Here is a 20,572-nt window from a genome sequence, read left to right on the forward strand (position 1 = left end):
TCCTACAGGGGCGTTGCGGACGAAGCAGGGTTGCCATTGGCTACTTTGATTTGAGACAGCCAATGAGAACGAAGCGTGTCGACCAATAGTCGTTCAGCTTCAGTCAACGCTGTGGGTTTGAATTTGAAAACGTTTCAGCGAGTGATTCAATGTGCGTCCTTGCTTCATCTCACCCAAAAATCAAGGTAAATTTGTTTTAATTCATTAATTATACTCAGCTTTATATGGCGTTTGATGAGGGTATTGTTTTTGAAGTTTAAAAAGTGTAAAAAGTTAGCGGGCGATTCGTTGCAGAGTAAACAAACTAAATTCGAAACACACTTGACTTCCTTGTTAAATATAATTATACTGCAGTTATGATTATAAAGCGTTTATTTGTCCTGCATAACATTTCAGCATGTTTTTATTAAGACTGTTGATGTGCAGTGTGCACTATATTTTACAATAGATATGTGTTTGTGATTTAACTTTAATTTCATTATCATCAAAATACACAAATGTTGTGTTATATCTTTAAAACTTTTCACTTTGGCATGTTGTTGCATCTTTTATTCAGAAGTCTAAATCCAGGTTTAAACATTAAGCACACTTCTCAGGGTGTGATATTTTCCTGGTTTAATTACAACAGACTTTGTCATGAAATATTAAGCCTTGATTTGTTTCTAATCCACCTTATGTGCTGTAGTATAATTTGAAAATATGTTTTTAATAGAGTCCGCCATGAAGTTTAATATGAACAAGGCGGGACCGCTTTTGGCATGGGTAAGAGTGTCATTCAATTTTATTGTTTATTCAAAGAACTGACACATATATGAGATTACAAGTCTCAGTTATTCTAGTCTGTTGACATGTTCAAGTGTTTTAACATCAGTTTTATAGTATAAAACACTTAATGATGGTGACTGTTTTCCTTTTGACAGATAAACACCGTGTTTCCAGAGAAGCACCTCTCGGAGTTCGTTCCCATGAGAGATGGGTTTGCACTCCTGAAGATCTGCTTCAAACTGTGAGTCTTCACTTTGAGACTCTTGGTCGGTAAATATGGAAATGCCTTGATAACTAGCACCGACTTTATTTATTTGACAAATGCATTATCTGTTACTTTAGAAGGGGGATGGAGAACACTGAGGATTTTAAGACTTTATCCCTCTGTAAGAAAGTGGAAATCATCTTCAATGTTTTGCGGGGTGAGTTACAAATGCGTGTGTCTTTTGTGTTTCATTTTAGACAATAATACTGGACTGGGCAGTGAATGTGAAATGTTGTAGTAGTGACACATTATGCGTTATTGGCAATATTTGTGGCGTAATGTTGATTAACACAGAACATACTTTTTAAAAGACATTTTTATCACTGATTTAACTGAACGATTGTATATGATTTTTATTGTTGTTTCTTGTATGTTTTTGCATAGTGAATATAGCCATTGTTGCTGATATGGCGTTAAAACATAAATAAACTTCTCTCCTCCATGTGCAGATGACTTTCAGCTCACCAAAAGACAAAGTTCCCTCATCTTACAGAAGATCAGTGCAGGGACTGACCTGGAGCTTCAGCTGGCCAAGGTGTGTATTTGTAAAGCAGGGGTTTTCAAGCTCAATAAATAAATAATAAAGATTGAAATAATTGTAATAAAATGATAAAAAATTTAATAAAAACAAAAAATTGTAATAAAGTGATATTAAAACTAAAACATTAAAATAGATGATAAAAATTAATCAGAATTATTCATGCAAATTAAATTAAGTATTAATAATAATTTGATTATACTAAATAATAATTAGGATAATGGGGCTGATTGCATGAGAATGATATTTGGGTTCTGTGGCATCTAAAAGTTTGGAAAACCATTGAAAATTACATGCTTGCAATTTTTTTTAAAAATAAAAATAAAAAAAAAAAAAAAATAAAATATATTAAAATTAATACATTAAAATAGATAATAAAAATTAATCAGAATAATTCATGCAAATTAAATTAAGTATTAATAGTAATTTGATTATATTAAATAATAATTAGGATAATGGGGCTGATTGCATGAGAATGATATTTGGGTTCTGTGGCGTCTAAAAGATTGAAAATCTATTGACATGCTAATAATAGCTTTGTATTTTTGCTGCATGTGTGGAATTGTTTTTCTTAATTATCATTACGTGCTCATTTACATGTTGTCAAGGTTTAATAACAAAGCGACATTAAAGTGGTTCATGACTGACTTATTCTCCTAAGTTTTCTGAAGATTTAATTTGAGGAACAGACCAAAATGAAAGAAGTCACCTTTGCTGAGTTCACTACATTTTTGTGACTGTGGTCACTTACACTAAGCTTAATTTTTGGATGAGTTGTTCCTTTAATTCTATGCGGGAGATGTTGTGCATTTATTTGTGTTCATGTATGTGCGCAGGTGGCGCTTCTGCTTTGTTACTGCACTTTTAAAAAGGGCATCCTGCTCCACATGGATTCGAATATAGAGGTGAGTGTTTACTAATCACCGGTCTGTCACTTATTAAATGCGTATATATTGCTGCTACAACAAATATTACATTTTGAAATTGTCATTCTCTAATGTGTCTCTCTTTCTCTGTCCGTGTCAGTCGGAAATTACATCCATGTTTCGTTTTGTAAAAGATGATGCTGATGGTCTGTCGTTGGACGAAGGCCTAGATCAGTTTCTAGACCAAAACTGTAAGTAGCCACGTTATTGAGTATTATCATATGTTCTTTATTCAATGTTACTGTGCATTTGAGAGCAAATTGGATAATGTTAAATTCGATCCATGCTCATCTATTAATCATCTATCTTCTACACGCTGTGTAGCTGTTATGAACGTTGCGAACTCCAGCAGTATGAGCAGTGGCAGCTCTCTGTTAAATACAGACGACGAGTCTCCGATCGTCAGCCGCTTTCAACGGCCTCCTAGAGTTCAGTTTCAAGAGCTTTGCACAGTGGCTTCCAGCTCGGACCGGTCAGTGTGTTTTGTTGTTGTTGTTGTTTTGCTGATTCCATAGTGAAGAACAAAGAAGCTTCATGACTAAAACCATCCAAAATGTTAAAATAGTCACTGCTTCTGAAAGTTGTAACTGTATGGTCACAAGTAAGGCAGTGCTAATAGGAAAATGCTTTTGTTTACAGTAAAAACCAGCATTTTGGTAAATAATTTGACTATTTACATGTTCATAGTTAAAGGAATTTGTGCATTTATTTTTATTTTTTTAAATCTGACAACATTAGTGGCAATGTTGCTTGCCACGAAAATGTATTTCCACTTTTTCCCTCCTTTTTTTTTTACTTTTTAATCTTCTTCTAAACCAATGGAAATAATCAATTTGTCTATATTAAAATACTTTAATGTTTTAATAGTAAAGCATTAATACATAAACAGTGTGAACATTAACACCATTTGATTGTGAATAAATTGCTTACTAACATATTTCATACAAAGTTAGATACAGTTTAGGTCACACTTTGGTTTGAGGACCAATTTTCACTATTAACTACAACTTTTGCCTTAATAAACCCCTCATTTGCTGTTTAATCTTTAATAACGTAGTTATTACAACACAATTTCATAAATCCTAAAATGACTGTAAAAATGATTTTGACAGTAACTCAGTGACAGAATTCTCCTTTAAGCAACAAATATATATTGATTTTTCACTCTGACATTTCACTTTCAGCAAAGACTGGAATTATCTTTAATGTTTTAATGTCCTTTTTGAGGGCAGTTTGTTCTGCAGCATGGATTGATATCACATACTCATCAACAAATATAAAATGTCAGTAGTAATAATACAGTAAACATTATATATGGTCTGAAATATTAATAATAAGTTACTAAATAATACCCATACATCCTTGATCTCCAGCTCTCCAGTGCAGGACGTAATGAGCACCCCACATTTCCAGTTGAAGAAACTCCGGAAAGAATTGGCACATGAGGGAGACGTGAGAGACGAGCTGGAGAAAGAACTGGCCGATCAGATCAGCATCATCTCAGAGAAAGGTACTCATTAGTACCCATGCATCACCATGTTTCCTTTAATCTTATGCTGCCTGAAGTGAATGAGATGAACTATGGTGCTCTAATATGAACTTGGTTCAGTTCCTTTTTCTCTTTTGCACACAGAGGGTCTGATTTCGCAGTTACAGCACAGGGTTGAGCGAATGCTGCGGGAACAAGGCGAGCTGGAGAAAGACCATAAAGCTGCACTGCTGGAGCTCCAGGAGAAGAACGAGAGGTGAGGTGCAATAAGGAACACATTTGAGTTCACAGTAACTATTTGAATAAAAAGTTATTTTAAAGTGAATTTTTTTTTTCTTGTACAGTCTTCTCCACAGAGTGCATGAGGTTCTAAAGCAATGCCAAGACTTAAAAACAGACAACTCCCAAAAAGAGAGAAAGATTGATGAACTGACAGAGGAGAATGGAACGCTTACTGCACAGGTGAGATACTGTTTTTTTGTTTGTTCTGAAATCCTGCTTAAAGTAATGATCAGATCGGGTCATTTTCACCTGTCTCTGGTCCCATCAGGTGCGAAACGCCTTCGCTCAGCTTGCGAGAGCCGACGAGGAAGTTGCCAAACTCACGCTGGCTCACGAATTGGCACAAACTGAGTGGAAGAGCAGAAAAGAGTTTCTGGAGAAGGAGTTAAATGAGGCTGTCACACACAGGGTTTGTTTATTTCTTTCTTAACGCCAATCCAGCATCTAATGCTAAACTAATCACGAAAACACACCAAACAAACAAAACCATACACAAACACAACACACACACAAAAAAATTTAAAATAAATTGAAAACTCAATCATTATTCTTATTTTGTTAATCATGTTCTGCATGTTTTCACTTTGTACTATCTGGTGTTAATATGTGTTCTTTTTTTCCTGCTCCTGTTCTCCTTGTGCAGGATTGTCTGAGTGAGCAGGTTCAGATCCTTCAGGGAAAGATCTCGGTTCTGGAGGATGAACTCCAGAAAGCTAAATCTCAAGAGAAGGGAGAGGTTTTGGGGCCCATCTTGGAGGTGAGATGATCTGTCATTCTTTGTCATTCATATTCAGTATTTCAATATTTTTTTTCAGTCATAGACATTACTGATTGTGATGGGACAGAATTTATATGTGACAATTTCTTATAGAACTGAAAACAAGATCATGACCCATTCTGTCTAACATTTTTAATCATTTCATTTTCTCAGTGGGAGAAGCTTAAACAGGAGTTGGCAGATCTGACTCTTAAACTCGCCCAGCTTCAGGACACTATTTTCCATCTTGAGAAGGAGAAGGCAGAAGTTGAGGCTTTGCTGGCTGAGGAGAGAGGCTCTTTTGAAAAGGAAACCAAAAGACTCCAAATGGTGGTGTTCGATCTGGAGCAGTCCATCAATAGCATCCGTTTAGAGAGAGAAACACTGCAGGAGGCTTTATGGACACAGAAGGAAATGCTTACCGCACAGATATCAGCTCTGGAAAGTGACGTTTCTCGCCTGCAACAGGTGGAAGTGCAGTTGGTGGCAGAGATCAAAATCTCTGCTGACCTTCGCCAACAGAGAGAGGAACTGGAGGGGAAGGTAGCCTCTTTAGATAAGATGGTTAATGCTCTTCACACTGAGATCCAGGGTTTAGAAGTGGAGAGAGCATCACAGCAGGATGCACTGAATGCCCTTATCATTGACTTGCAAAGCGCCAGAGCCACCATTCAGGAATATGAGAAGAAGCTGGAAGAGCATCAAAAAGTTGTACAAGAGAATGAATCCCTGAAAAAGGAGGCATGCACATTGCAGCAGGAGCTTGATGAGCATCTGCAATCCATTGGAAACCTCCAGGAGCAAATATATATTCTCAGACAGGAGAAAACGGAGGAGGAGAATAAGGTTAGTCAGGCTTTGGCCAAAATCGAAAGCCTCCGAACACAAATTCTGGATCTGTCCGAACAGATTTCCCTAAAAGATGAAGAAATCAGAAATCTGAGGAACGAGTATGACTCTGTAGACCACGAATTAAAGCTTGTGAAGGAACAAAATATTGAAATAAACGAAATGATCAAATCAAATCGAAAAGAGCATGAGGACACTGTTAAGAAACTTCAGCAAGAACTTGACTCTGCTTCTTCAATTGCTTCAGAAAAACAAGAAGAAATGCTGGTTCTGTCAGCAGAGGTAACATCTCTTAAAGAACAGATCTGCCATTACAGTGAAAATGAAGTGCAGAAACAACAAGAGTTGTCTTTTTTAGAGGCACAACACAACGTGTTAAAGGAAAACATGACTTCTATTCAGAACCAGTTGGCCGAGGTGACAGCTACAGCTTCACAGAAGGAATCTGAGCTCCACTTGCTTCAGCAGGAGCTTTGCCATCAAGAAACCCTGAGAGAAAAAGCTCAGGAGCTTGAGAAAGCCAGACGTGAGGAGCTTGAGAGGACTGTGAGTGAACTTCAGGCCACAATCCTAGAGGTCACCTCTCTTGTCTCACAGAGAGAAGCTTGCCTAAGTTCTCTTCGAGATGAGATGAAGGATCAACAATTGAGGGCCAAACAGTGTGAAGATGATCTACGCAATGAGCTGAAGGAGAAGACTGGAAATCTGCAGGAACTTCTAGACACTGCCAATCGTGATGCTGCAGACAAAGACCATCTTCTGCAGTCTTTGAATCAGAAGCTGAAGCAGATTGAATTGCTGTGCCAACAAAAAGAGAAAGATGTCGGTGAGATGCATCAAGCAAAGGAAGACCTGGAAAAGAGGATTACTGAGCAAAAACAACAACTGGATGAGTGCCAGCAGAATCTAGAAATGCTGAGAAAAGAAAGAGACCATCTCTCCACTCAAGTATCATCTCTCCAAGAGGAAATCTGCCGTTCCCAGCAAGAAGTGTCTGTGTTACAGGCTGACCATAACGTTTTGAAGGAAAATCTGGCTGCTCTTCAGAACCAGTTGGTGGAGGTGACAACCACAGTTTCCCAAAAGGAATCTATGCTCCTCTTGCTTCAACAAGAGCTTTCCTGTCAAGTGAGTCTGAGAGAAAAAGCTCTGGAGCTTGAGACAATCAAACGTGAAGAGTTTGAGAAAAAAGTGAGTGAGCTTCAGGCCAAAATTCTAGAGGTCTCCACTCTCGCCTCTCAGAGAGAGGCTCAAGTAATTTCCCTTCAAAATGAGATGAAGGATCAACAGTCGCTTGCCAAACAATCTGAAGAAGATCTTCGCAGAGAGCTGGAAGAGAAGGTTTGCACCCTACAAGGAGAACTAGATATGGTCAATCGTTGTGCTGCAGATAAAGAAAAACTGCTGGGCTCAAAGCTCAAAGAGATGGAAGGGCTTTTCCTTCAAAAAGAGAAAGATTTCCTTGAAACGCATCAGGCAAAGGAGGAGCTGGAGAAGAGGATTGTTGAACTTCATGTTGAGAAGCAAGAGCTTTCCGAGTGCCTGCAGAATCAGGAAATATTGAGGAAGGAAAGAGACCACTTGTCAACTGAAGTATCCTGTCTTAAAGAGGAAATTTGTGGCTACCAGGACACTGAAGTGCAGAAGCAACAGGAGATATCCGTTTTAGAGGCTGAACGCAACACATTTAGGGAGAACATGGATGCCCTTGAGAAGAAGTTGTTGGAGGAAACAACTGAAGCTTCACAGAAGCAATCTGAACTTGTCTTGCTTAAAGACAAGCTTCACCAACTAGAGAGCCTTAGAGAAAAGGCTCAGGAGCTTGAGACTGCCAAGCGTGAGGAACTTGAGAGAATGGTTAGTGAACTTCAAGTTAAAATCCTAGAGGTCTCCACACTAGCCTCTGAGAGGGAGGCTTGTGTTAATTCTCTTCAAGATCAGTTGACGGATCAGTTGAAGGCTAAACAGTCTGAAGATGATCTCCGTAGATTGCTGAAAGAAAAGGTTGAAACCCTTCAGGGACAGTTGGAAACTGCCGATCGAGACATCTCAGACAAAGACAGAGTTCTGCAGACTTTGGATCAGAAGCTGAAGCAGATGGATCTGCTGTGCCAGCAAAGGGAGAAAGATGTCCATGATATGCATCAGGTAAAGGACAACTTAGAGAAGAAGATTGGTGAGCTTGTTTTTGAGAAACAACAGCTGCTGGAGTGCCAGCAGAATTTGGAAATGGTGAGAAAGGAAAGAGACATTCTGTCAACTGAAATAAACTCTCTCAAAGATGAAATCCAAAATTACAGAGAAACTGAAGTGCAGAAGCAACAGGAGATTTCTTTTTTAGAGGCTGAGCACAACACATTAAAAGACAACTTGGCTGCTCTTAAGACGCAAGTGGTGGAGTTGAAAACTACAGCTTCTCAGAAGGAATCTGAGCTTCTGTTGCTTCAAAAGGAGGTTTGCGATAAAGAGAACCTTAAAGAAAAGGCTCAGGAGCTTGAGAAAGATGTAAGTGAACTTCAGGCTAAAATCCTAGAGGTCTCTACTCTTGCTTCTGAGAGGGCAGCTCAAATAAGTTCTCTTAAAGATGAAATAAATGATCAGCAGTTAAGGGCTAAACAGTCTGAGGATGATCTCCGCAGAGTGCTGGAAGAGAATATTGAAACCCTACAGAAGCAACTAGAAACTACCAGAGGCGACATCACAGACAAAGATCATCTTTTGGAGTCCTTGGATCAGAAGCTGACGCAGATGAAACTGAATTGCCAGCAAAAGGAGAAAGATGTCCTTGAGATCCAACACTCAAAGGAAGACCTGGAGAAGAGGATTGGTGAGCTTCTTGTTGAGAAACAACAAAAACTGGAGGAGTACCAGCAGAATTTGGAAACAGTGAGAAAGGAAAGGGACCACCTATCAACTGAAGTAACCTCTCTCAAAGATGAAATCCGAAATGACCAGGAAGAAAAAGGGCAGAAGCAACAGGAGATTTCAGTTTTAGAGGCTGAACACAACACATTAAAGGAGAACCTGGCTGCTCTTAAGATACAAGTGGTGGAGTTGACGACTTCAGCTTCTCAAAAGGAATCTGAGGTTCAGTTGCTTAAAAAGGAGGTTTGTGAAAAAGAGAACCTTAGAGAAAGGGCTCGGGAGCTTGAGAAAGATGTCAGTGAACTTCAGGCTAAAATCTTAGAGGTCTCTTCTCTTGCTTCTGAGAGGGAAGCTCAAATAAGTTCTCTTAAAGATGAAATAAGTGATCAGCAGTTAAGGGCCAAACAGTCTGAAGATGATCTCCATAGGGGGTTGGAAGAAAAGATTGAAACCCTTCAGGGACAATTGGAAACTGCCAGTCGTGACATCTCAGACAAAGACAGAGTTCTGCAGACTTTGGATCAGAAGCTGAGGAAGATGGAACTGCTGTGCCAACAAAAGGAGAAAGATGTCCTTGAGATGCATCAGGTAAAAGAGGACCTGGAGAAGAGGATTGTTGAGATTAATGTCGACAAACGTCAACTTGATGGGTACAAGCAGAATTTGGAGATGCTGAGGCAAGAAAAGGATCACATGAGTTCTCTCAACCAGACTCTCCAGAGGGAGTGTGATGCCTCCCAGAAGATTCGAACTGAGCTGGAGTTGATGGTAAAGGAGCAAAATGGTTCCATCCTTGCTCTTAAAAAGGCTTCTCAAAAGTGTGATGAGCAGAATCAGGAACTCCTGGAGCAGCTGAAGACTAAGTCAGAAGCAATAGAGCACTACAAAGCACAGGTCTGTTTTGAATCACATCTTTCTTTGTTTCTTTTGTGCATATTTCTGCATGATCATTTATGCATCATCACTTGCTATACTTCCTCAGGTGGAGAAGGCCAAGAATCACTACAATGGTAAAAAGCAGCTGCTGGTGGAATCTCAGGAGCTCAACAAAACTCTTGAGCACTCGTTGGAGGCCAGCAAGAGGGAAGTCAAAGCTCTGGAGACAGAACTGACATTGGCTCGCATGGAACTAGACCAGGCGAGCACCAAGGAGAAGAACCTTGTGGCCAAAGTGAAAAGCTTGGAGGCACAAGTTAGTTTACTGCTTATTATTTCAAGAATGTTGAAATGAGACTGAATCGAGCTTTAAATTTTTTGTTTACTGTCCAATTTGTTGTTTAATTGTGTGCTTGTTTTAGGTGGACTTTGCTGACAGGCAGCTGCGAGAGCAGAAGATGATGACGGATGACAAAGAGAACATGAGACACAGAGAAAGTCTGTACATCAGAGTCCCAGAGAAACAGCAGGACACAAGTATAGACAGTCTGGAGTTTGAGCTGAACGATTCACTCAATGCTAACAGGTAACTAAACCAACCCAACTGTATAGGTTTCTAACATGGTATTCCATGGAAATCATGCAGCATCATTGTATATTTTTTTTCCCAATTTGGCAGTCGTTCTGCAGTACCGGGTGAGTCCAGCACTCCACTGGTTCGTAGCTCTGAGCGCTTGGCCGCTAAACGTCGTGCCTTGGGGGCCGAATCCCTGGAGACTCTCTACTTCACGCCTTTGGGTCAACAAGGCAACATGCGTAAAGGGTACCACAATGATGCCTTTGAACACAAACTAGAGTCCAGCATTACTTCCATTGGCGATCTTGTGGTTGACTCTGCAAAGAAGTTGACCGCTTCGGCTCGAAGGCGACGTACTACGCAAGTTATCAACATCACCATGGCTAAGGTAGGAAATGCATAACCTTCTACTTGCCTCCTGCACTTTCTCGGGTTCAAAAAAGGTTATTTGTTGGCTCCGGTAAATTAAGTCCCACCTTCCAAATCAAAGAGCCAACGGTTAATGCTCTTTGAGCATAAGAAACAACATTCATGAGATCGTTCCTTACAGGGGCCAATGTGAAAAATGTCATTTAAATGTGAGTTTGGCAAGTGGGACATCCCTAGTATTGTATTTCCATCTTGCCTCTGTACAATACATAATAGGGTAGTATTTATAAGCGCAAATGCTGTGTTTACAGCATTAACCAAGGAAATGCTATATAACAGCTGTTCCATAAGCGCCACCTGCTGTCAGAGAGTGTATTTGCACTCTCAATCAGCCCGTCTGCTGTTTTTGTTTCGTTCAGATGCTTTATGTAGTATAGTTTCACAAAGCTAAAGTCAGACCTTTCAGTTTTTGCTTCACATTTCAAAATCATAAAATTTAAATTTCACAAAGAAATGTTCAGCGTTTTGTCTGAGAAATGATTAAAAGGACACCTTTTCATTTAGAATTTGTCTTAAATCTAATTTTTTTTTTTTTAATTGTGAGAAAAAATCAATGTGAAATCAGTATCGCATCGTGAGTTGAGTGAGTTGTTACATCCCTAGAAAACTAACTTGCCTTAAAATGCACTTTGACTAGTACTACTACTGTTCATGGCTCCTTGATCAGGTCTTTTTTTTTCTCTCGTACTGGGTCGCAAAGTTTCTAAATGTTTTTTTTTGTTCTTTTATTCATGCTTGGTGAGAAGACATCAGGAAGGGCTGAAGACGAGGAGTCATTTTCTAGTCTGCACTCTGCGCGGTCTCAGCCCAACTTGGCAGTTCAGCATTCGCGGCCGTTCTCCATGGACCTCTCGGAGGAAAGTGCTGCAGCTTTATCAAAAGCAGACCCCCTTCAGAGTCTGCCTGGATACCGCAGAAGTGCCGTGCATAACGTTAACCCACCAAGAGGTGAAATGTTGTCATTAGAACCTCATTGCTTATAGTTACTTTGTGCATTACCAGTGACATTTTAGTATCATTGAGATACTATTATAGTTCTTTTTAATATTTCGAATTGGTTTTTATGTTTATATAATAACATTTATTTCAGTTTTAGTTTATTTTAGGACATCAAGTGTATTATAGTGTACTGTAAAATACAATAATTTATTAAAACATTATTTTTAGTTAATACTTCATTTAAAATTTTAGTTATGAGAATAGTAATATTTCTTTTAAATTTTGAACCATAATAAGTATTATTATTTTATAGTAATATTATTATATATAATTGATATTATAATTAAGTAATGTAGTAACATAATAGTAATATTATAACTTATTTTGTGTGTTGTGTAGCCACCAGTACGTTCTGTATTGGATCAGAGAATGAACCGGAACATGCTTCTGATGACTGGATGCGCATCGCAGAATTGCAGGCGCGAAACAAAGCCTGTCTGCCCCACCTGAAGAGCAGCTACCCGCTGGAGTCCAGGGTAAGCTTGGAAATAGTTTGCTTTAGCTGCATTGTTTGTATAAGACCAGAATCAAACTGTATCGTTTTGCCTCGACAGCCCAGCCTGGGTCCCTCGTTCGCCATAACAGACGAGGACCTGCGAATGGGAGACCCGGATGAGACGATCCGACGTGCGTCCATGATGCCAGCTCAGATCCTGGAGTCCCTGAACTCTCGCCGCTTCTCTCTTGCACCGAGTTCGAGCCAGAGCTCCGCGAACTCCCAGCCTCAGCGCGCCACCATGTTGCCGGGTCAGATCCGGTCCAGCACTGCTGCTCACCGGGCCGCTCAGCTCACAAAAACAAGCTCACGTGCTTCAGAAAATAAGCGCAGCCCGTTGGCTCCCAAACGCCCTGGATCCCAACTACAAGGTCCAGACACGCCTGAGGTACGAGAGAACAAAAGCCTTCGTTTAGGAATATTTTGATCAGTTATTGATCCCACTTGATTGGTTGTTTTGGTTGATTGAGCTGCTCTGAGAGTCACTTCTTCACGACAACCCTTTAAAATAAAATTTGAAGAAAATGTGACAAATATATTACTATTACGTAGTAGAATTTACTTTTCAAAGTAATACTAATAGTAATAAATTAAAACTTAATTTTTAGGAAATAATTACACATATATATATATATATATATATATATATATATATATATATATATATATATATATATATATATATATATATATATATATATATAGATAGATAGATAGATAGATAGATAGATAGATAGATAGAGATAGATAGATATACAATTTTAATTTTGACTAAATTTTAAATAGTTAATATTTGATTTCCAACATTTTTTATGACAAATGTGCATTAAATCATAAATCCAGAAAAATTAAAGCAGACAACACTAAATTTGTAAAAAAAAAAAAAAAACAAATCCTTTCATAGGGCCCTATTATTGTTGAAGTTTTTTTTTGTTGTTGTTGTTTTTTATTTAATGAATTCAATATTCAGACATGATTTTTGTTTATTAAAATTTAATTAAACCATTATAATTGAATCCAGACAATTTAAATGAATATATATATATATATATATATATATATATATATATATATATATATATATTATATATGAGAATATATATATATATATATATATATATATATATATATATTTGAGAGATATAAAAAGGTATTTGTGAACAATAAAACTTGTATATATACATTATTATTTTATTTATTTTTTTTTTGGAATGTGGCAAATGTAAAAATATAACTTATGTTAAACTTTCCAAACATTTTTGGTGAATTTAAATTAATCAGACATGCTTTTTCATTACTAAAATTGTATTTAATTGTTAAAACTAAACCAGTAAGTTTGAAACGCAGGAAAAATAAAAAAGAATTTGGGGAAAAATAAAACCTATTTTATAGGACCAGATTTTCAGAATTGGTTCTCAGTGTCTTTAAACCAGTCTAATAAACTCAAAATCTTAATAATGTAAAACTGTTGGTTACAAATAACATTGTTTCCACAGGCAAAGAAGCTGGCAAGTTGCTTCCCACGACCAATGACACCTAAAGCCAGGTTCGGCAACAGTCAAAACAGACCTCCAAAGTCGCCGGTAAGATACTTTTATTGGACGTCTGTAGTTGTTACTAACCTAGTCTTTATTTGAGATTAAAATATCCCTAGAACACGTACCTCATAAATGCAACTGGTGTTATGGTTTTTAGGGCTATAAGCTGAATAGCTCTATGGAAGCAGATTGTGTATGTGTTCATTTAGACAGCTGTGTGATAATATTTCTGTTTCCTCTTACTAGGCCGATCGAAGGCAGTCTTTGATGTTCACTGTTGTAAATACTCCAAAGAACAGCGGACGTGGTGACAGCAGGCTGCAGCGCGGCCTCAACAAGCTGCGTAACAGCGCACGCAAATCTCCCGCCGTGGCCAGTCGTGCCCAGCGTTCAGCCAAGTCTCCTCTTACCCCCACCCCCACAAAGACAAACCCAAACAAAAACAACAAACCCAAAAACTCCAAAAACAAAAAGGTACAATAAACTCTTTTGTTTAGTTATTAACCAAAACCATTTGGCATTAGTTCTTATCTGTTAGTTCTATACTTATCTGATATGAACACGGTAGCACATGCCATGGTAAATATGGTAAAAATGCATTAGAAAATATTTTATTTCTTTAAATTCAAGTATTTGTGGTTATAAATTGCAGGTGTGTTAAAGCAATTGCTGTGTGTGTGTTTAGGGAACACAGTGACTTGCTGCACTGATCTATGCTGAAGTATTTAACTGTATGTATCGGCTGTTATGTTTGGCAGTAATACTTCTCTTAACACTGCAGGTGTCTTTCCTCTCTGTGGGATTGTTTCACTCACCCTCTGGTGTTACTGGAGTAGTTCACCCAAACGTGAACATTTGCTGAAAACGTCCTCACCCTCAGACCATCCAAGATATAGATGCGTTTGTTTCTTCATCAGATTTGGAGAAATGTAGCATTGCATCAGTGTCTCAGCAATGGATGCTCTGCAGTGAATGGGTGCCATCAGAATGAGAGTCCAAACAGCTGATAAAAACATCACAGTAATCCACAAGCAATTCACACCACTCCAGTCCATCAGTTAACATCTGGAGAAGACAAAAGCTGAAACAAACCCATCATTAAGATGTTTTAACTTTAAACAGTCACTTCTGGCCAAAATGCAAGTCCATAATCCATAATATCGCTTCCACCATTGATAAAGACCATCTCCTGTGGTCTCTCACATCAAAATCCACCTGTTTTGGCTTGTAAACGCTGCTTGATCTCTTGATTCAGACCAGATTAATTTTCAACGGGAGGAAGCGTTATTATGAATAGAAGACTTAAAGCAAAAAAAAAAGTCTTTATTGTGATGTTTTTATCAGCTGTTTGGACTCTCATTCTGACGGCACCCATTCACTGCAGAGCAGCCATTGCTGAGACACTGATGCAATGCTACATTTCTCCAAACCTGATGAAGAAACAAACTCATCCTAATCTTGGATGACCTGAGGAGAACATTTTTAGCAAATTTCCCGTTAAACATTTGGTGGCTGGTGTGACCTAATTTTATGTCATTAAATTCAGAAAAATGGTTTGTTTGTTTTTTAGTTGCAATTTTTAGATAATCTATTGAATGCTAATTTAATTTGATTACATTTATAATAGTTTGGTTTGTTTGTTTATTCAAAAAAATTAAACATTTTAAAGCAGATATTCTAACCACATTTGAAGCCGTTGTAACCTGGCCACAGATCAGTTGTTTTCTAGTTGTTGTCATCTTAAATAACTTTTTGCAGTGTGTTAAACAATTAATGAGTTTTTCAGTGTATTAATATGCTTGCTCAGTTTTTTTCTTTATTTGTCCATTTTGCATGTGAAACATACAGTAGTCATGTCCACTGATATACATGCAAAAATATATATGACAGAAGAAGAAAAAACAGTTCTATTGTGTGTGTTTGGTGGTGATCTCACTGCATTTCTGATCATTTCACCTGATAGTGGCGTAACTCCAGATCTATTCTAGAGTAACATGTAGTGTCTGACTTTCAAAATGTGATTTGTTCTCCCATTTCTATTGTAATTTCTATGCATATGTGTTTTAATGCATTGAATAATTTTCTGACTCTTCTTTCTTTCTTTCTTTCTTTCTCCACAGATGAAGATCAGGGTTAAGGTTTAAATTTGAGGATACAACTGCAAAGTCATCTGTTCTCTTTTCTTCTTCTTTTTTTTTTATCTTTTCTCTTTGTAATTAAGTTATTTTTATTATGGGATGCAGTGGTCTTAATTACTGTCCTGTTTATGTAACTGGTTGTATAATATTTAAATGTATTCCTTGTTCTGTAATAAAGTCTTCTATATCAAATCTTTGACAGGTTTTTCAGGAGCTTCGTTGCTAAATAGAAGCAGTTTATGTATGAATATAGAAAAGTTTCTATTAAAAGTTAATATACATTGACTGTTTGCAAAGTCTGTTTGAATTTATTTATTTATTTTTCACAATTCTGTTTTATGTTCAGTGCTTTAGAAACTTTAAATTGTTTGTTTTTTATATATATATACATACACACACACATATATATATAATATATATATATATATTAATGAAAGCTACAGAGATACATTTGAGTTTAATAAAGAATAAATTAGATATTGTACTGACATTTTTGAAATGTGCAATATAAATTTGGCATCAAAATTTGGGAAAAATCTTTTAAGAATTTTCAGTTATTGCCAGAAAAACTGAGATAATGTATGTACCAGTCAGATAAAACATCTGTTAATAGTATTGATGTGAAATGTGTTCGATATCCTTTAACAAGCCAAACAGATTATGAGAGACTGTAAAAGTGTACCATATTAGAAATGCAAGGTAAAATAAAAAAGATATTAAATTGCTGAATGCATGAAATCTTCAGACATTTAACCAGGTGTTCAATAAAAAGGATCTGTACTAGGATTCATAATCTATATTTATGAAAAGTTTGAGTTGTCTTGTGTTTTCAGAAGTGGCAAGCTACCTGTCAAAGTCCACTTTTAACAAGAAAGCTTTTGATTCCCAGAGGATTGCATTCAAACTCATGTGTACAGTCACGTAACAAATATGAATATGAACAAGTTGGCTACACATATCTTGCAACTCTTCATTTGGATGATTATAATATCAGAAACAACATTTATATGTTAGACTTATGCTTAAAATCCTATCTCAAAATAGTTTTCAGGGGATGGAGTTTGAGTAAGCTTATGAATGATACCTAATTTCTGATAGAAATCAATGATGAGTCACTTGAAGCCACGCCCAGCGTTAAGGATACTGTATATGGTTTATATCTTTCTCTATTTTTAAGGGTCAATTATATTTATTTTTAAACATTTAATCTAAGAATTTATAAACTTCATGTTACTTATTTCTAAAATTGTGTTTCGGAAGATGAGTGTTTCCATTGGTCACGTAATTTTCAACAGCCAATGAGCATAGCGGAAGAATTATTACGTCATCGTGTATCTAAATTATTAATGACTGCAACGTCGTTCGTTATTGTTGAATGGTCGTTGGTGTAAAGAAAGACTGTACTGGCTTATTGTGTAATCATAAAATTACTGTAAAACATCTTCCGTTCTTTAATTTATAGAATTATACTTACTGTTATAGATTATTGCATCATGACGTTACTTCTGGACTGGTAAATTATCATAAATTGGTGTTTGAAATTGTGGTAAAGAGTGAAAATAACTAACATATTTAACATTTTAACCTCCTGAGTTCTATAGTTTTGTGTTTTCATGTTACAATGGCTGTTTTCAATATTGAGTGTTAGTATGTGCTTGAGTTCAGTAACCGTCACGTTTAGTAACGTAATCCGTTACGTTACACATTTAGGTATTGTAATCAGACTACTTTTTGATTACTTTTGACATAACTCGTTTATCACATTGATTTGAATAGGATAATCACCATATGGATATAAAAATACACAGAAGAAGAAAATATATTCCATTTTTTGTTATTCACATCATGAATTAAGATTAGCTTCGTAAAGGAACTGCAGATGGTTCATGAGTTCAATGAAAAGCTAATAATTAATGAAATCATAAACATTTTAAATTAGATTTAATAAATCACAAATTATTTAAAAATAACAACAATCAAAATAAAATGCTCACTAAAAAAAAATCATATTTTATTTGTTTATCTGCATGTCACGTGACCATTAACCACCTTCAAAGAACCTTGAACATACAAATGTGATACTTAATTATTCAAATATTTATTTTAAAATCTCAGGGGTAGTTAAAGTACATTTATTAGGTGAAAGAGGTTTAGCTGGAGAAAGTTTGGGAATGCCTGCATTACATGTAATTAAGAAATAACATGAATTTGCGCGTTTTAATGTGTTTGAAAGACAAAAGCCTTCCAAAGACACAATAATGCATTGTTAAATTACCTTTAATTAATGCGTTCATCAGTAGTTGATGCAGTGTTGAAACATTTCTTAAACCTGAACTGATCCAGTGGTCAAAAGCTGCGTGGCCTCTTAATTAGCCATCTGATTAGTGACTGGTCTTTGTGTGCATATCCACAAAACTGGAAGCCTTTCTGAATGGATAAGCGGTAGACTATTTTAAAATGGAACATTTAAAAGATGAAAAAGAGGAATTAGGGAGAATCAATAAATTTGTTAAAAAGTTAAAAGTACCTTTCTCAAGATTTCTAAAGCCTTGTGAATAGTCAGTATTCCTACTGAAACATGATATTCGGATTTTGCAATAAATATTAAAATGGTTTTCTAAACATATATTATCAGCATTACTTTTTCATTCAATGTTTTTAATTCAATTGTCAGTTGGCTCATTGGATCGTAGTTCTTTCCCTCATTAGAACTGTGACGTACAGTCTTTCATCTTTGATTTTTAAATACTTTTTTGCTTTTTATCAATTTTAGCTTGTTTAAAAAAAAAAAAATCGAATGGAAAAAATACCAAAGGCCACTGAAAAAGTTTATTAAAGTTTATCCTTTCTGCATTTACTTGTTTACTAGTATAGTTTTACTAAACTTGCCATTGTTTACTGTTGACACCATGACAGATTGCTTGTGATGTTCCTCATTTGTAAGTGACTCTGGATAAATGTAAATGTGCTGGGTAATGTGTGTCTTTGTCTGTAGGCAGAGGAAAGAGTTCTCTGATGGTTTGCTGGTGTTTCTGAGTAACAGTGGGTCAGTGGTTAAGGAGTCAGACTGTGGGTGAGAAGGTTGCAGGTTCGATTCCAGGTCAGAGTGGGTTGTGTTTGTTCAGACTGTGGCTGGTCCCAGTGTGGCTGTGAGCTGATCAGTGCTATAGTCCTGGACGCCACACAGAGTGATGCTGGTTCCTGCCGACAGGGCCTGTCGAGGCCTCGGGTTCCCTGTGCGATGGTGCCACACACATGTTCGGGTGAACTGCTGCTTACCTTTATTTCCTTCTACATGCAGCTGACTTCCAGTTCATCGCTGTCTCTGGAGCTTCAGCTTGCCAAGGTGCATCTGTTTCTGTTGGTTTTCAAAAACTGCTATTCTTTGTTTACCATTTTGATAATGACTGTTTATGCCACTGTCTGATAATGTAATACATTAACCCAACAAAGTCCTCTAAACTCAGCATGATTTGCCTTTTAATATATTTTAAATTTCTACCTTGCGCTTAATGTGTCTTTCTGATGTGAAATAGTCACTGTTACTTCATTTTAATGAAGTAAAATAATTTTTATATTGTTACTGATATTTAAAAATGAACATTAGGTTTACTTGATTATCCATACATATATATTTTTTTTTTTATTAGAAAAATGTAGGTGTTTTCTTGAGTATGAACTCCATATTCTTATATCATACTACAAGAGATGTAAAAATCTGGTGTATAAAATTAGTCTACAAATTAGTAGAGCATTGCGTTAGCAGCACAAAAAGTCGTGGGTTCGATTCCCAAGGAAAACCCATACTGGTAAAAAAAAAAAAAAAAGTAGCCTGAATGCACTGTAAGTTGCTTTGGATTAAAACTTCTGATAAATGTAAATGTTCAAGAGCTTTTCATGGTGACTCTGTAGTGTGATGGTCATCCATCATTGCATCATCTGATCTTGTGGTGAACCCCATTGTGTATTTTTTATGGTATATACTACCTTTCAAAGGTTTGGGGTCACTTTTTTCTTTTTTTGAACAAAAGAAATTAATACTTTTATTTAGTAAGGATGCATTAATCTGATCAAAAGCAACATTTACAGAAGATTTCTATTTCAAATAAATGCTGTTCTTTTGAACTTTCTACTCATCAAAGAATCCTGAAAAAAGTATCACCGTTTCCACAAAAATATTGTGCAGCACAACTGTTTTCAACATTGTTAATAATCAGAAATGTTTTTTGTGCAACAAATCAGCATATTAGAATGATTTCTGAAGATCATGTGACACTGAAGACTGGAGTAATGATGCTGAAAATACAGCTGCACATCACAAGAATAAATTACATTTTAACATATATTCACACATATTATCAAATAAATGCAGCATTAGTGAGCCAAAAGTCTTTTCGTAATTGAGTTACATTTATAGCTAAATAAAATCCAGCTTATTGCAAATTTTCTTTTTTGTTTTTTAAAGATTTTAACAAATGTTATTTATTCATTATTTGTTTATTTATAGAAGAATGTTTGACCAAATATATATATATATATATATATATATATATATATATATATATATATATATATATATATATATATATATATATATATATATATATATATATATATATATATATAGCCTTTAGAAAAAATACATATCTAAAAATGAAAACGGATCATTGTTTTGTGGTTCCAGAGAAAAACGTTGGCAGGAAATAAAAAACCAGAAGTACTTGTCTGACTGGGCCATCAGAGAAAATATTTGTTGTCTGTTAAATCTTTGAGTCCCATTATT

General features: G+C 36.3%; 1 protein-coding gene, 1 long non-coding RNA gene and 1 other non-coding gene across 3 annotated transcripts; all 3 read left to right on the forward strand.

The window, feature by feature from the left end:
• Window positions 1–79: 79 nt before the first annotated feature.
• LOC109066081 (nuclear mitotic apparatus protein 1-like) lies at window positions 80–14,077 on the forward strand (the record flags this gene model as incomplete). The annotated part of the gene is made up of 22 exons (XM_042771736.1): window positions 80–185; window positions 713–762; window positions 921–1,006; window positions 1,108–1,187; window positions 1,480–1,565; window positions 2,405–2,473; window positions 2,595–2,685; window positions 2,819–2,966; window positions 3,868–4,004; window positions 4,128–4,239; window positions 4,328–4,445; window positions 4,534–4,674; window positions 4,909–5,022; window positions 5,197–9,630; window positions 9,719–9,928; window positions 10,035–10,198; window positions 10,292–10,577; window positions 11,365–11,566; window positions 11,957–12,093; window positions 12,172–12,501; window positions 13,610–13,696; window positions 13,898–14,077. Coding segments are annotated over exons 2-22 (7,254 nt in total), but the record flags the coding sequence as incomplete, so codon positions are not given.
• An 80-nt stretch (window positions 14,078–14,157) lies between these two features.
• On the forward strand, window positions 14,158–16,074 carry LOC122147862. Its single transcript, XR_006161865.1, has 2 exons — window positions 14,158–14,382; window positions 15,772–16,074. It is a non-coding gene; the product is annotated as an uncharacterized LOC122147862 (long non-coding RNA).
• Window positions 16,075–18,917: 2,843 nt separating this feature from the next.
• LOC122147877 lies at window positions 18,918–19,045 on the forward strand. Its single transcript, XR_006161876.1, has one exon.
• The last annotated feature ends 1,527 nt before the right edge of the window (window positions 19,046–20,572 follow it).

Source organism: Cyprinus carpio, chromosome A15, assembly GCF_018340385.1.
Source record: "Cyprinus carpio isolate SPL01 chromosome A15, ASM1834038v1, whole genome shotgun sequence".
In the NCBI taxonomy this organism is placed as follows: domain Eukaryota; kingdom Metazoa; phylum Chordata; class Actinopteri; order Cypriniformes; family Cyprinidae; genus Cyprinus; species Cyprinus carpio.